Source organism: Moschus berezovskii, chromosome 8 (assembly GCF_049115385.1).
Source record: "Moschus berezovskii isolate FMDL1 chromosome 8, NW_MosBer_1.0, whole genome shotgun sequence".
Classification (NCBI taxonomy): Eukaryota; Metazoa; Chordata; class Mammalia; order Artiodactyla; family Moschidae; genus Moschus; species Moschus berezovskii.
The window spans coordinates 62,763,610-62,777,938 of record NC_142467.1 but is presented as its reverse complement, the minus strand read 5'-3'; the positions used below and the strand labels follow the sequence as shown (position 1 = coordinate 62,777,938).

Here is a 14,329-nt window from a genome sequence, read left to right as displayed (position 1 = left end):
ATCCCTGCCTCCTGTACAATGTCACGAACCTCCGTCCATAATTCATCAGGCACTCTGTCTATCAGATCTAATCCCTTGAATCTATATCTCACTTCCACTGTATAATCATAAGGTATTTGATTTAGGCTATACCTGAATGGTCCAGTGGTTTTCCCTACTTTCTTCAATTTAAATCTGAATTTTGCAGTAAGGAGTTCTTGATTATACCAGTCAAGCTCCTGTCTCCTTTGAAGTCGTAGCACTTATTACCAGCAGCCTGTGGGGTGATTACATGCTGTTTTGTGATGTCGCTGGCATTATTAAGTATCTTATGTCTTGTGGTATTACTAAGATGTTGTTGCTGTTGTTCAGTTGCTAAGTCATCCCCAGCTCTTTGCAACACCATGGGCTCTAGCACACCAGGCTCCTCTGTCTTCTACTATCTCCCAGAGTTTGCACAAATTCATGCCCAGTGAGTTAGTGATGCTATCTAACCCTCTCAACCTCTGTCACCCACTTCTTTTGCCTTCAATCTTTTCCAGCATCAGGGTCTTTTCCAATGAGTTGGCTCTTCGCATTAGGCAGCCAAAGTATTGGAGCTTCAGCAACAGTCCTTCCAGTGAATATTCAAGGTTAATTTCCCTTAGGATTGACTGGTTTGATTATCTTGCAATCCAAGACGAAAGTCTTCCCCAGCACCACAATTCAAAAGCATCAATTCTTCAGCTCTCAGCCTTCTTTATGTTCTACCTCCCACATTCGTACATGACTATGGATAGAAAAACCATAGCTTTGACTATATGGACCTTTGTCAGCAAAATGATGTCTCTGCTTTTTAACACACTGTCTAGGTTTGACATAGCTTTCCTTCCAAAGAGCAAGCATCTTTTAATTTCATGGCTGCAGTCACAGTCCACAGTGATTCTAGAGCCCAAGAAAATAAAATCTGTCGCGGCTTCCACTTTTCTCCTTCTATTTGCCATGAAGTGAGGGGACTGGATGTTATGATCTTAGTTTTTTGAATGCTGAGTTTCAAGCCAGCTTTTCACTCTCTTCTTTTACCCTCATCAAGAGGCTTTTTACTTCCTCTTCTGCCATTAGCATAGTATCATCTACATATCTGAGGTTGATGACATTTCTCCTGGCAATCTTGATTCCAGCTTGTGATTCATCCAGTCCAAGATTTTATATGATGTACTCTGCATACAAATTAAATTACTAAGACAGCACCTATATTATTATTACCGTGTATCTTTTGCAGTACTGAGCTATTCATATACTTTTATTGTGCCAGCTAATTCTAAACTCCTTTGTATTGCTCCTGGGGTCTTCAGTTCAGTTCAATCGCTCAGTCGTGTCCGACTCTTTGCAACCCCATGAATCACAGCACACCAGGCCTTCCTGTCCATCACCAACTCCCAGAGTTCACTCAAACTCATGTCCATCGAGTCAGTGATGCCATCCAGCCATCTCATTCTCCGTCGTCCCCATCTCCTCCCACCCCCAATTCCTCCCAGCATCAGTCTTTTCCAGTGAGTCAACTCATCGCATGAGGTGGCCAAAGTATTGGAGTTTCAGCTTTAACATCAGTCCTTCCAACCTGGGGTCTTGGCTAATTCAAAAGTTTGAGTGTTTGTGAAACTTTCCTTCATTAGAAAAATGACCCAAATCAAATAAATACAGCTAACACTGTTTGATTCTACCCTACTTAGAGAGTCTATAAGTACAGACTCTTTTTGTGCCCAGTTTTGGACATAAAGGTAATTTGTGTGTGTTTGCAATCCCTTTAGCCCTTATACACTCATAGAATTAAAGCTATCTTCTGAACAACCAAATAAAAATTCTATTTGTTCTTTGAAAATTAAAAAACAACTAACTCAGTTAAAAAGTAGTTCCAGTTCACAGATTTATTTTAATTTTACAAATTTATTATATAAATAAATAGAAAAGAATTTATTATATATAAATAGAAAGGAATAGACATAATATATATGTAAATTTTAAGTAACAATAAAATGCACACTCTGAAGCCATTATCCATCAGAGGAAATATAACATGAAAGAGTAAATCTTTTATATCATCAAAAATTTTAAGTAAATTAACTCTAAAATGATTATTTATTAACTATAAAATGATTATAAAACTTTAAGATGACAAAGTGGGTTTTAAGACTAAAAAAAGACATCAACTATTACAGTATTATATCATGATATCAGGAGATTAGGGGCTTCACTGGTGGCTCAGTGGTAAAGAATCTGCCTACCAATGCAGGAGACATGGGTTCAATCCCTGGTCTGGGAAGATCCCACATGTCAGAGAGAAACTAAGCCCGTGTACCTCAACCATTGAGCCTGTGTTCTAGAGCCTGGGAGCCACAATTACTAAGCCACAACTTTTGAAGCCCACGCACTCAAGAGCCCAACAAGAGAAGCCACCACAATGATAAGCCCACACACCTCAAACAGAGAGTAGCCCCTGCTCTCCACAACTAGAGAAAAGCCAGCACAGCAGCAAAGACTCAGCATGGCCAAAAATAAATGAATAAATGATGATTTTTAAAAGGAGATTAGATAAATCTAATCCTAATGATGGTAACAAATACTTCTGCAAAAGACTTTTTTAAGTATGAACTATATTATGTCCACCTCTTCTTAATATCTTCTGCTTCTGTTAGGTCCATACCATTTCTGTCCTTTATCGAGCCCATCTTTGCACGAAATGTTCCCTTGGTATCTCTAATTTTCTTGAAGAGATCTCTTGTTTTTCCTATTCTGTTGTTTTCCTCTATTTCTTTGCATTGATCACTGAAGAAGTCTTTCTTATCTCTCCTTGCTATTCTTTGGAACTCTGCATTCAGGTGCTTCTATCTTTCCTTTTCTCCTTTGCTTTTCGCTTCCCTTCTTTACACAGCTATTTGTAAGGCCTCCTCAGACAGCCATTTTGCTTTTTTGCATTTCTTTTCCATGGGGATGGTCTTGGTCCCTGTCTCCTGTACAATGTCACGAACCTCCGTCCAGAGTTCATCAGGCACTCTATCAATCAGATCTAGTCCCTTAAATCTATTTCTCACTTCCACTGTATAATCATAAGGGATTTGATTTAGGTCATATCTGAATGGTCTAGTGGTTTTCCCTTCTTTCTTCAATTTAAGTCTGAATTTGGCAATAAGGAGTTCATGATCTGAGCCACAGTCAGCTCCTGGTCTTGTTTTCGCTAACTGTATACAACTTCTCCATCTTTGGCTGCAAAGAATATAATCAATCTGATTTCGGTGTTGACCATCTGGTGGTGTCCATGTGTAGAGTCTTCTCTTGTGTTGTTGGAAGAGGGTGTTTGCTATGACCAGTGCGTTCTCTTGACAAAACTCTATTAGCCTTTGCCCTGCTTCATTTCGTGCTCCAAGGCCAAATTTGCCTGTTACTCCAGGTGTTTCTTGACTTCATACTTTTGCATTCCAGTCCCCTATAATGAAAAAGACATCGTTTTTGGGTGTTAGTTCTAAAAGGTCTTGTAGGTCTTCATAGAACCGTTCAACTTATTTAACTTATATGCAGAGTACATCATGAGGAACGCTGGGCTGGAAGAAGCACAAGCTGGAATCAAGATTGCTGGGAGAAATATCAATAACCTCAGATATGCAGATGACACTACCCTTATGGCAGAAAGTGAAGAGGAACTCAAAAGCCTCTTGATGAAAGTGAAAGAGGAGAGTGAAAAGGTTGGCTTGAAGCTCAACATTCAGAAAACAAAGATCATGGCATCTGGTCCCATCACTTCATGGGAAATAGATGGAAAAACAGTGGAAACAGTGTCAGACTTTATTTTCTTGGGCTCCAAAATCACTGCAGATGCTGATTGCAGCCATGAAATTAAAAGACGCTTACTCCTTGGAAGGAAAGTTATAACCAACCTAGATAGTATATTAAAAAGCAGAGACATTACTTTGCCAACCAAGGTCCATCTAGTCAAAGCTATGGTTTTTCCCGTGGTCATGTATGGATGTGAGAGTTGGACTGTGAAGAAAGCTATCGTCGAAGAATTGATGTTTTTGAACTGTGGTGCTGGAGAAGACTCTTGAGAGTCCCTTGGACTGCAAGGAGATCCAACCAGTCCATTCTAAAGGAGATCAATCCTGGGTGTTCATTGGAAGGATTGATGCTAAAGCTGAAACTGCAATACTTTGGCCACCTCATGCGACGAATTGACTCACTGGAAAAGACTCTGATGCTGGGAAAGTTTGGGAGCGGGAGGAGAAGGGGACGACCGAGAATGAGATGGCTGGATGGCATCACCGACTCTGTGGACATGAGTTTGAGTGAACTCTGGGAGTTGGTGATGGACAGGGAGGCCTGGCGTGCTGTGATTCATGGGGTCGCAAAGAGTCGGACACGACTGAGCAACTGAACTGAACTGACTGATATTATGTTCATTAAAGAATTGTAGTGTAAAGTGACTATATAGCCTGGACTTTTGGAATAGTTACAATTTCACCCCATTTCCATAAACCAGTGGCTTTCTGAAAATTAAAATATTTTGTTATTCAAGCTGGTCTACATCTTCCAATGTACCTCTTCTATCAAGAAATAAAGGTTCTTGTGGGGTCATGCGATCTATGCTGGTGTAGGTAAATAATCAGCATAGACAAAATGAAAAAAAGAAAAGCATCAGGTTACAGATTTAGAAGATTCTGTCTCTAGTCGCTGTTGAATTACTGGTTTTCATGCAGTCAGCATTAGACTTTCAGGTAGCTAATACAGAGGGAAATATAACCAATATTAAGATCTACAGTATCTATGAGGAAAAACTAAACCAGTTGCACAGGAGAAGCCCAATTATTCCTGATTCTAAGAACTGAGATGTATTTCTCTACTAAGAATTCACAGAGATAATATGATCATTTACATCCCCTCCATATAGTAAACACAGCAAAGTTTCAAAGGGTTTTGTTTTCAATTGAGTTACAAGTGATGTAGAATATTATATAAGTTACATGGCAACCCACTCCAGTATTCTTGCCTGGAGAATCCCACGGACAGAGGAGCCTAGAAGGCTACAGTCTATGGGGGTCACAAGAGCTGGATACAACTTAACGACTAAACTACTACAGGTATACAATATAGTGACACAATTTTTAAAGCTTATACTCCATTAATAGTCATTGTAAACATTGACTACATTCTTTGTGTTGTACTATATATCCTTATAGTTTATTTTATACATGTTAGTTTGTATCTCTTCAGTTCAGTTCAGTTCAGTCGCTCAGTCGTGTACGACTCTTTGCGACCCCATGAATCACAGCACGCCAGGCCTTCCTGTCCATCACCAACTCCCGGAGTTCACTCAAACTCATGTCCATTGAGTCGGTGATACCATCCAACCATCTCATTCTCTGTCGTCCCCTTCTCCTCCGACCCCCAATCCTTCCCAGCATCAGTCTTTTCCAGTGAGTCAACTCGTCACATGAGGTGGCCAAAGTGTTGCAGTTTCAGCTTTAGCATCAGTCCTTCCAATGAACACCCAGGATTGATCTCCTTTAGAATGGACTGGTTGGATCTCCTTGCAGTCCAAGGGACTCTCAAGAGTCTTCTCCAGCACCACAGTTCAAAAGCATCAATTCTTCGACGATAGCTTTCTTCACAGTCCAACTCTCACATCCATACATGACCACAGGAAAAACCATAGCCTTGACTAGATGGACCTTTGTTGGCAAAGTAATGTCTCTGCTTTTTAATATACTATCTAGGTTTTTCATAACTTTCCTTAATTCCCTATTATTATATTGCCCCTCCCCCCGCCCTCTCCTCACTGGCAATCACTAGTTTGGTCTCTATATCTGTAAGTCTGCTTCCTTTTTGTTATATTCACTAGTTTTCTATAGCTTTTAAATTCCACATATAAGTGATACCATACAGTATTTGTCTTTCTCTGTCTGAATTTATTTCACTTAGCACAATATCCTCCAAGTCCATCCATGTTGTTGCAAATGGCAAAATTTCATTCCTTTCTATGGCTGAGTATTCCATATATATATCATTATCCATTCATCCGTTGATGGACACTTTGATTGCTTACCTATCTTGGCAACTGTAAATAATGCTGCTGTGTACACTGGAGTGCATGTATCTTTTCAAATTAGTGTTTTTGTTTTTTCCAAACACATATCCAGCAGTGGATATTCCTGAGTCATATGGTAGTTAGTTCTATTTTTGGTTTTTTGAGGAATCTCCATACGATTTTCCGTAGTATACCCTGCCAACAAGGTGTAAAGATTCCTTTTTCTTCACATCCTTGCCAACATTTGTTATTTGGGTTCTTTTGATGATAGCCATCCTGACAGGTATGAAATGATATCTCATTGTGGTTTTGATTTGCATTGGCCTGATGATTAGTAACATTGAGCATCTTTTCCTGTGCCTGTTAGCCATCTGTGTTTCCTCTTTGGAAAAATATCTATTCAGGTCTTCTGCTAATTTTTCAATCGAGTTGTTTTATTGATGAGCTGTATGAGCTTCCTATATATTTTGAATATTAACCCCTCATCAGTCATATCAGTTGCAAACATTTTCTACCATTTACTAGGTTGTCTTTTTGTTTCATCAACCATTTTCTTTGCTGTGTGAAAGTTTTTAAGTTTAATTAGGTTCAATGGATTTCTTATCATAACAAATATGCTGAGGACTTCAAACCAAAATGCAAATTCAGGGATACCAATATATGCCCTCTGAAATGACATTTTTGGGAAATAAGTCAGCAGTTCTTCTGGGTACAAGCATCATAACTTCATAAAGGTAAACATCTGGAATTTTTACACTGCAAATATTAAAATAGTTCCATCCTTAGTCAAGAATTCAGATGTTTTGGATTGATCTGCTATTTGTAATTAATTTGCTGGTCCTAGTATGAATATAATATACTTGAACTACATTTCATTAAATTCCCATCAGATTTAGATAGAATTTCTTTTTTCCCTTTCTTATAGGTAAGTACCCAGAGAAGTAAGAAAACGTTTTTTCTCTGGGATTATGCTTGGCATATGTGACAGAAATGTCAGAGTAAGTACAAAATGTGAATGTGCATTTGTCATGTATGACTATAGGGGGAATTTTAGTTTTAAAAAAATACACCAATCAATTTATCAACTTTCCAAAGTGCAGTGTGGTTATTTGTTTTGGAAGTTTTTTCTTCTGCAATTTAAGTGTTCAGTAAGAGCCCACTGATTATTGGACTAAGAAAAAGGAAATCTAAACCAAAACGACTAGGAGCCATAATCTACTAATACTTAAAGAGAAAACACTTGAATTATTATGCAAACCAAAGAAAAATAAGAATTAAAGGTAAAAATGTCACATATTCAGTATATTCTCATGTATTCAGTGAGGCATTTGTATCAAAGCCACCTCTAATCTTTCTAATGTTTCCCCCACAGGATAAAGAAGAAAACCACTAGAGTGTCTCTGACCATCAGTTCCCCTGTCAATGAAACCTCTAACATCAGATCAAGTTATTCTACCTTAGTTCAACCACTGTGTATTGACCCCCAGAGGGTAGGTTCAACTTTAAAAGCTTTCTGAGGGGTTTCAGTAATGGAGACACAGGCCCAGAGAGGAAGGAGTCAATGCAGCTTCTTGAAAAGTATACACAGGAAAAGCTTCCAGCTGTATGAGCTCAGAAGGAACAAGAAAGAAATCTATGGGTCTCAGAAATAACTCCCTGGTAGTTCTGTGGGTTGGCCATTTGTCTGTGTGCCAGACCATAAGGGACAGTTGGTTTCTAGGAGCTCAGTCCCATAATAGAATATTCCAACTATCTAAGGAATGAATTCCCTTGTAATTAAAAAAGGAGAGGGGGATGCTTTTCAAAAACCTAAAAGATACAAAAACAACTGTAAGGAGGAAGGAAAAAATCTAGTCAGTAAAACTTAGAAGTTCTTTAAACCTTTAATGTACAGTCTCTAAATAATCACCAATACTCATTTCTCAAATATAATCACCTAGTGTTGTATCTCAACTAATGGAATGCTGGAGGAGAGAGGAAAAAGGGGTGGCATTGGAGCAGATATCCAAACTGACATTTAATTTAGGAATATCATCCCTTTCATAAAGTAAATTTATAGTGTGGGTGGTAGCAGTTAGGCCATGGCCACCATTCAACTAAGGTTTCAGAGCCTTGACAATATGGATGACAGTGTCTCTTCTGTTTCCTAACCAGATGCAGAGTCCCTGCAACAGCCTGTTGGGATCCACTTGTGTTGGAGCCCCTGTGTTTACCAAGGTAATCTATGCACAGTGCATAATGGAGTTTGGATTTTATAGACAAATGGTAGGGTTTATCAAAGGTGTAAGAAGAAGAAAAGAGAAAACTAGAAAGGACCTCAGGGATTACAATTCTTTATATATGAGAAAACTGAGTCCCAGAAAGCATGAAATTATTGTTCAGTGTCACAGGGCAATTCATCGTTCATCCTATGCTCTTTAGACTTTTGCTCATGTCAATCCTCCAGCTCTGGAAGGCAATTCTTAGATGGTTCTCTCCAAGCAGACGATGCTCTGCTTGACCTCAAGGTTCAATTCATCACATTCTCTTAACTGGCCACAAGATGCCCTTCTGAAGAAGTCAACAAGCAAAACCATATCTATTTCTGGCTTGGGTCACAGTCAGAGATCAGGATTTAGATGCCTCCTCGATCATTCACTAGAAACAGCAGGATTCAATCAGCTAAGTCAAACCAAGCTAAGGTTGCTAACTTCTGCAGGCTCTCTGTCTCCTGGTTTTCAAACCTAACAGAACTGGAACTGTTGCCACTGCTGGCCTAAGGTATGAGAAGTACAGCTGGAACTTACCCAGATACAGGATGGGAGACACAGGAAACAACGTCATCATGAGGAAAGAGCACTACTATCAGTTCTGGAAGCCCACTTTCAGCAGATGCTATCAGGCACAAGTCTCCTCTCCTGCTGCATTCCTTCCTTGTAATATGCAGCCCTGGACATCAGGCTCAAGGGCTGGGCTGGTGATCATTATGTCTTACCTAGGTCTCACCAGGCAGAAGGACCTCAGGTCCTCTCTCTTTGGTCTGAGGGCCAAGTTATAATCTGAAATGTGATTCTAGATTCCAGAGGACCATAGAGCTGAGAATAGGAGAGGAGAGAGATTAGGACTTAGGGGGTAAACTTACCACAAATGTCACTTTTTCATGTATGAATTGTGAGACTGTACTAGCTGTTGTTCCGTTCCGTTCCATTCAGTCGCTCAGTCGTGTCCGACTCTTTGCGCCCCCGTGGACTGTAGCCTACCAGGCTTCTCCATCCATGGGATTCTCCAGGCAAGAATACTGGAGTGGGTTACCATTTCCTTCTCCAGGGGATCTTCCCGACCCAGGGATCAAACCCAGGTCTCCCGCATTGGAGGCAGACACTTTAACCTCTGAGCCACCAGGGAAGCCTTTTATATATCAATATAACTCTTCATTCTTTAAAGAAAGTTTTCAGATTATGCCTCTGAAATGAGCCTCAAAACCTCAAGTTTGCTGAGCATTTTGCTAGCCCTATTTCACAGACAAAGAACAGGAGTTCCACAAAGGTTAAAAGTCTTCCAAGTTCCTATGATGAGCTTCAACCCCCTAGTGGAAAAGTGATTTTGGCCCAGTTCCTCTAAGTCATGATTCAGAATCATTAACAAGTTACAATACTTCCCATGCTGCTCAACCAGTAATAAAGATTAAATCTGTAACTTCATAGGTACTCAATAAAAAAAAAAACACAAAAAAGTGAATACTTCTCAACTAATCGGTTTTCTATTTTGAAAAGCAGTTCTTGGGGAAAAGAGTAAAAGCTTTCTCATTAAACACAACTCCACGAAATTGAGATAAAAACTTAAAGCTGACTATAAAGCACAAAAGATGCCCAGCAAGCTCCTTATTTTGATTAAGGTATAATCAGTTGTCAATAATTATGATGAAAAGCATGCATACTTACTGCAACTGACCCCAAATCACTGTATATGGTGAAACAGTTTCTTCCATTCTGTTATGTCTGTGTTTGCTCTCCAGCATCTTCAAGATATCTATACAACCAGAGGTCAGTTTGTCGTGTTTGAATGCCGAGTCCAGGCCACAGCCACAGTTCAAGTTCACTGGTACAGAGAGAAAGAGCAGATAGCCGACTCAGATGACTTCCGAATTCTGAGAAAAAGTACAGTGATAAGCTTTATAATTTACTTTTCATTCCAATTTACCGTGAAATCTAATTCATGTTTTAACATTTAATAACTGATTTGTTACAGGTTGAGAGATTGCTACTGCTAAACAATTACTTAAATACAAATAATTCCACAACATAAACAACCAAAAAAGAAAAGACAGCTGCTTTGTTCTGATGAAATAATAGCTTTAATAGCTGTAAAAAAAACTAGTCTGTTTTCACAGATTAATCTTAATTATCTTTCCAATGAGTTCTTGGCATACAAACAAGAAAATAAATGTGATAATAAACATATTTTTTAAAGAGTAACACAAATGAAAACTGATGCATAGCTTTCTAAAACTTTACAGTTTAAGTTTCCTGTGTGTGCATGCTAAGTCACTTCAGTCATGTCTGACATGCTAAACGCTGAGTTCATAAACAATTTCTCATTTAATCCTCTCATCAGTATTTTGAGGTATGTGCTATCATCTCCATTTTATAAGCAAGAAAACTGAAATTAGAAAAGCTAAACACCTTGCCGAAGGTCACAAGGCTAGTAAGTGCAATAGTCAAGGTTCAAGCCCAAGATATTTCTTGCACTAAGTGAAGAAAATATACTCACTTAAATATTAATTCAAAACAACTGAACATTTGCACATCACATTTAGGAAAAAACACCTCTATTATGCCACATGGTATTTCTTTTAAAAGCCACATGTATTGTATTTTTTGAAAGTAATAAAATTTATTACAATAAATATTAAAAAATATAAAATCTAGAAGAAACATAAAGTTACATTCTTACCACCCAGAGAAAACTATTATTAACCTTTTGTGTATTTTTCTGCAGTAATACTACAGTATTTTTATAATATTCAACTTTAATTAGAGAGAGTAAAAGAAAAGGATTTTCTTGGGAGAAAAAGGACACCTCAGGATTAGTGTCTCAGCAACAGTTTACATTCAGAGAAGAGATATAGCTGTTCCTACACATTAGAGATGAATAACTAAGGCCCAGAGAAGTAATTTTCACAAAGTCACAGAGCAAGCTAGCTGTAGAACAGGACTGAAATACGGTTTTTCTAGCTCTAACACCCTGCCAAGTATTCATTCCAAACCTTTTCTGAGTTTCTACAGAATTTACAGTCTGTGATGCAAGATTTCAATCAATCTTGTACTTGTTTCAAGTTATTTCTTGCATACACATGGCACCTTCTCTCAACTAAACTGCCATCATTTAAATTCTCTATTCTCTTGTTTTTTCTTTCAGAAGCTTGTTTATCATCCATTCCTGGTAAGCACAATTTTTCAACATCTTGATAATAAATAATTAAACCAAATAAGCATCAGAATACTTTGTCTCCTACACCACTTTTGCCTTCAGAAACAGTTTTGAGGCTACCTTATGCCAACTCTTCTACAATGAAAGAAGCAAGAAAACTGGGATTTATCAGTATATTTGCTCGTTTATTCATTCACTCAACATTTACTAGATACAGGCAATGGCCAGGCTCCATTCATGGCACTGAGGATTCCCTGTCCTCACAGGGCATTAATTCTTCCTCTAATTCCATTTGATGTCCTCTTATTCCATGTGTGCCTCGTGAGCAACACACAGAGGCAGAAAGAAGGTGTCCTGACATCAAACATCTAAATTGTTGGCTGTCCAAGAAGTACATGTGATGGCCACCACACAGTGGCCATCACTATCCTACCATCAAGTCTAATTACCACAGCAATAACAACATCTAGGTCAATTCAGAAAATCGTCCTTATAGGACCTTTATGCTAAGCACTAAAGCTACAGAAATCTAGAATTCAAGAGGTAAAGTGTAATACCTGCTTTTGAGAAGCTGATAGTCTGGTAGAGAAAACAGATGTGTCTAAAAAGTAGGTGTTAGGGACCACACTGGGGTTACTTTAGGTTTTTAGGATTTATCTTCATGAGTCCACTCAAAGACAAAAATCTAATCAGAGGGATTTTTTTTTAATATCAGGAATACACTATTTATTCCCAATACCTACTCCCCCTGATATCCTCCCACACTGTTCGTTAATTTGGGGCATTTAAATACTCTGCTCAAGTTGAATCTCTCCCCTTTCCAGAGGAAGTGTGCACCTTAATTATCACAGAAGCATTTCCTGAAGATTCTGGAGACTTTAAGTGCATTGCAGAAAATGAGGCTGGGACTGCAGTCTCCACAGCAAGACTCTTTGTTTCTCCAGGTAATTACTCCTCGGGATCACCCTGCTCAAATTCGGCCCTGAGCCAAGAGGAAGATTCTCTCTGTTTCTATCTGAACTTTGGTGACTAATTCTATTTTTCAGAAGGAAAAGTGGAAAAATCAGCGGGTTCTCGAAAGTCACCCACAAGAAAATTTCCTCCAAAACTGGTCTCCTTTCCCTGGAGCAGTGACATTCACACAAAGGATAAAAATCCAGACAATACTCCAATAAACCTTTTGCCAACTATTCCTGAAACAGCCAGTCACAATGAACATGAGATCCAGGTTCCAAAGGAGGAGTTCTGCACCATCAATGAAAATTCCTCTGAGCTACAACCACAATGGTAAGGGCAGACAGACCTAACATTCACCCAACAAATATTCTTGGCTCTATATAAAGAACAGTGAACATGACAAAGCTCCTGCCCTCGGCAAGCTAGAAATGGATGAGTCACTTTACCTCTGTCATTTCTCCATCATGCATTTCACCAACGGAAATATTAAGTCATGTAAGTTTTAGAAATAGTAAGAAGTAATAAGTCTTAGATACATATTTAAGGGTTTGCTACAGAGACTTGTTGGGAAAAAACAACAACACTGAAGTGGCAAAAGTTTCTGAAGAATGGAGTCTTTTCCCAAATTAGAATTCACTGTCCTATCTCAATACAAATAGGTAAAACATTTTGTGATACAGATTTCTACATGGTTAGGCTTAGAATACAGACATAATTGTCCTTGCATATAAAGGACAAAAGTATAAATGGAAAGATACATCAGTATGTCAATTTGCCAAGCAGGCTGTACATTTAAAACAACACAATCCACCACTATCCCCAGCCCCCAAACACAAACCTCAAACCAAAATACTGATTTTTTTAAAACCTAAAAACTGATACTTAAAAGTCATTGGAGACTAACAGACCTGGAACAATGTGTGAAATACATAGTAAGAATTCAATAAATAGGAACTGTTACCTCACTGCATTGTCTTTTTACCAAGGTCAGTTTTATCTCCACCAACAGCCTATAACTGTGAATTCTCAGTTGGTCTCCTGGAATCCCCTTAGCTTAATGGGATCACTAGTCGTCTGGGCAGTAGCTACCCCTATAAATAGATTCCTCACGGATTAAGGAAGAATGGGTTGTGGAAAAATAAATAAGACCACAATTTATTCAACAAACATTTATTAAGCACACTGTATGTGTTTGTCAGTTTCTGTGCCTCGGTAAAATGGCCAATACTCACATCCATAGTTTTTCTCCATAAGTACCTGTGTTTATCAGTGAGCCTTTAGGACTTAAAAAGGCCTTGAATTTACTATTAGTATCTTTCATATAAGACTACTATCTTTTTCATTAACAAAATCATTTGTGGGGACAATTATCAGGTAAAAGTTCCATGAATGTTAGCAGGTTTTTACTGAATGTCTACCAAGAGCTATACTCTCCTAGACAAGATAAATAAGAAATAAAGAGTTCCTTCCTCAGAAAAAAACCTAGTTGAAGAGACACATTATACCACAAAATAGTCCACTGTAGGATTTCTTGTTTCATTTGAGTCTCTGCAACACTGATTTAGTAAAATAGATACTATCTTTGTTTTTCACTTAATTATTAAAGTTCAGAGATATGTAGTAGAGTCAGTACTTACACTCAGGTCTCCAAAATAGATAATAAAAAGGTTAATGTGTCTAGAAAGCTGCAGAGCATTAACCAAATTAATACTATCATTTGTACTGTCTGACTCCAAATCCAGTGGAGTATCCATCATTATTTCTTGAGAAGAATAAGACGGAGTCCACTGCTCCAAGGCGATTCCCTTTTGCTATATGTTTATGCAGAACTTCAAAAATCACAGTGATTAATGCATAACCTGAAAATGAATAAAACATTCTTCATTCTTTTGTCCTTTCAATTTCAATATGACATTTTCATTCTCAGTT

At 38.3% G+C, this 14,329-nt stretch overlaps 1 protein-coding gene across 2 annotated transcripts in view; it reads left to right on the top strand.

Annotated features, from left to right (window-relative positions):
- MYOT (myotilin) overlaps positions 1-14,329 on the top strand; it is a 68,997-nt gene that overhangs the window by 30,852 nt on the left and 23,816 nt on the right. For both annotated transcript variants that reach the window (XM_055429250.2, XM_055429249.2), the window contains exons 2-8: positions 6,960-7,032; positions 7,407-7,524; positions 8,189-8,251; positions 10,029-10,170; positions 11,432-11,455; positions 12,268-12,387; positions 12,490-12,730. In XM_055429250.2, coding sequence (XP_055285225.1) covers positions 7,025-7,032; positions 7,407-7,524; positions 8,189-8,251; positions 10,029-10,170; positions 11,432-11,455; positions 12,268-12,387; positions 12,490-12,730 — 716 coding nt within the window. In that variant the 5' untranslated portion in view covers positions 6,960-7,024. The remainder of the gene's footprint in view (positions 1-6,959; positions 7,033-7,406; positions 7,525-8,188; positions 8,252-10,028; positions 10,171-11,431; positions 11,456-12,267; positions 12,388-12,489; positions 12,731-14,329) is intronic.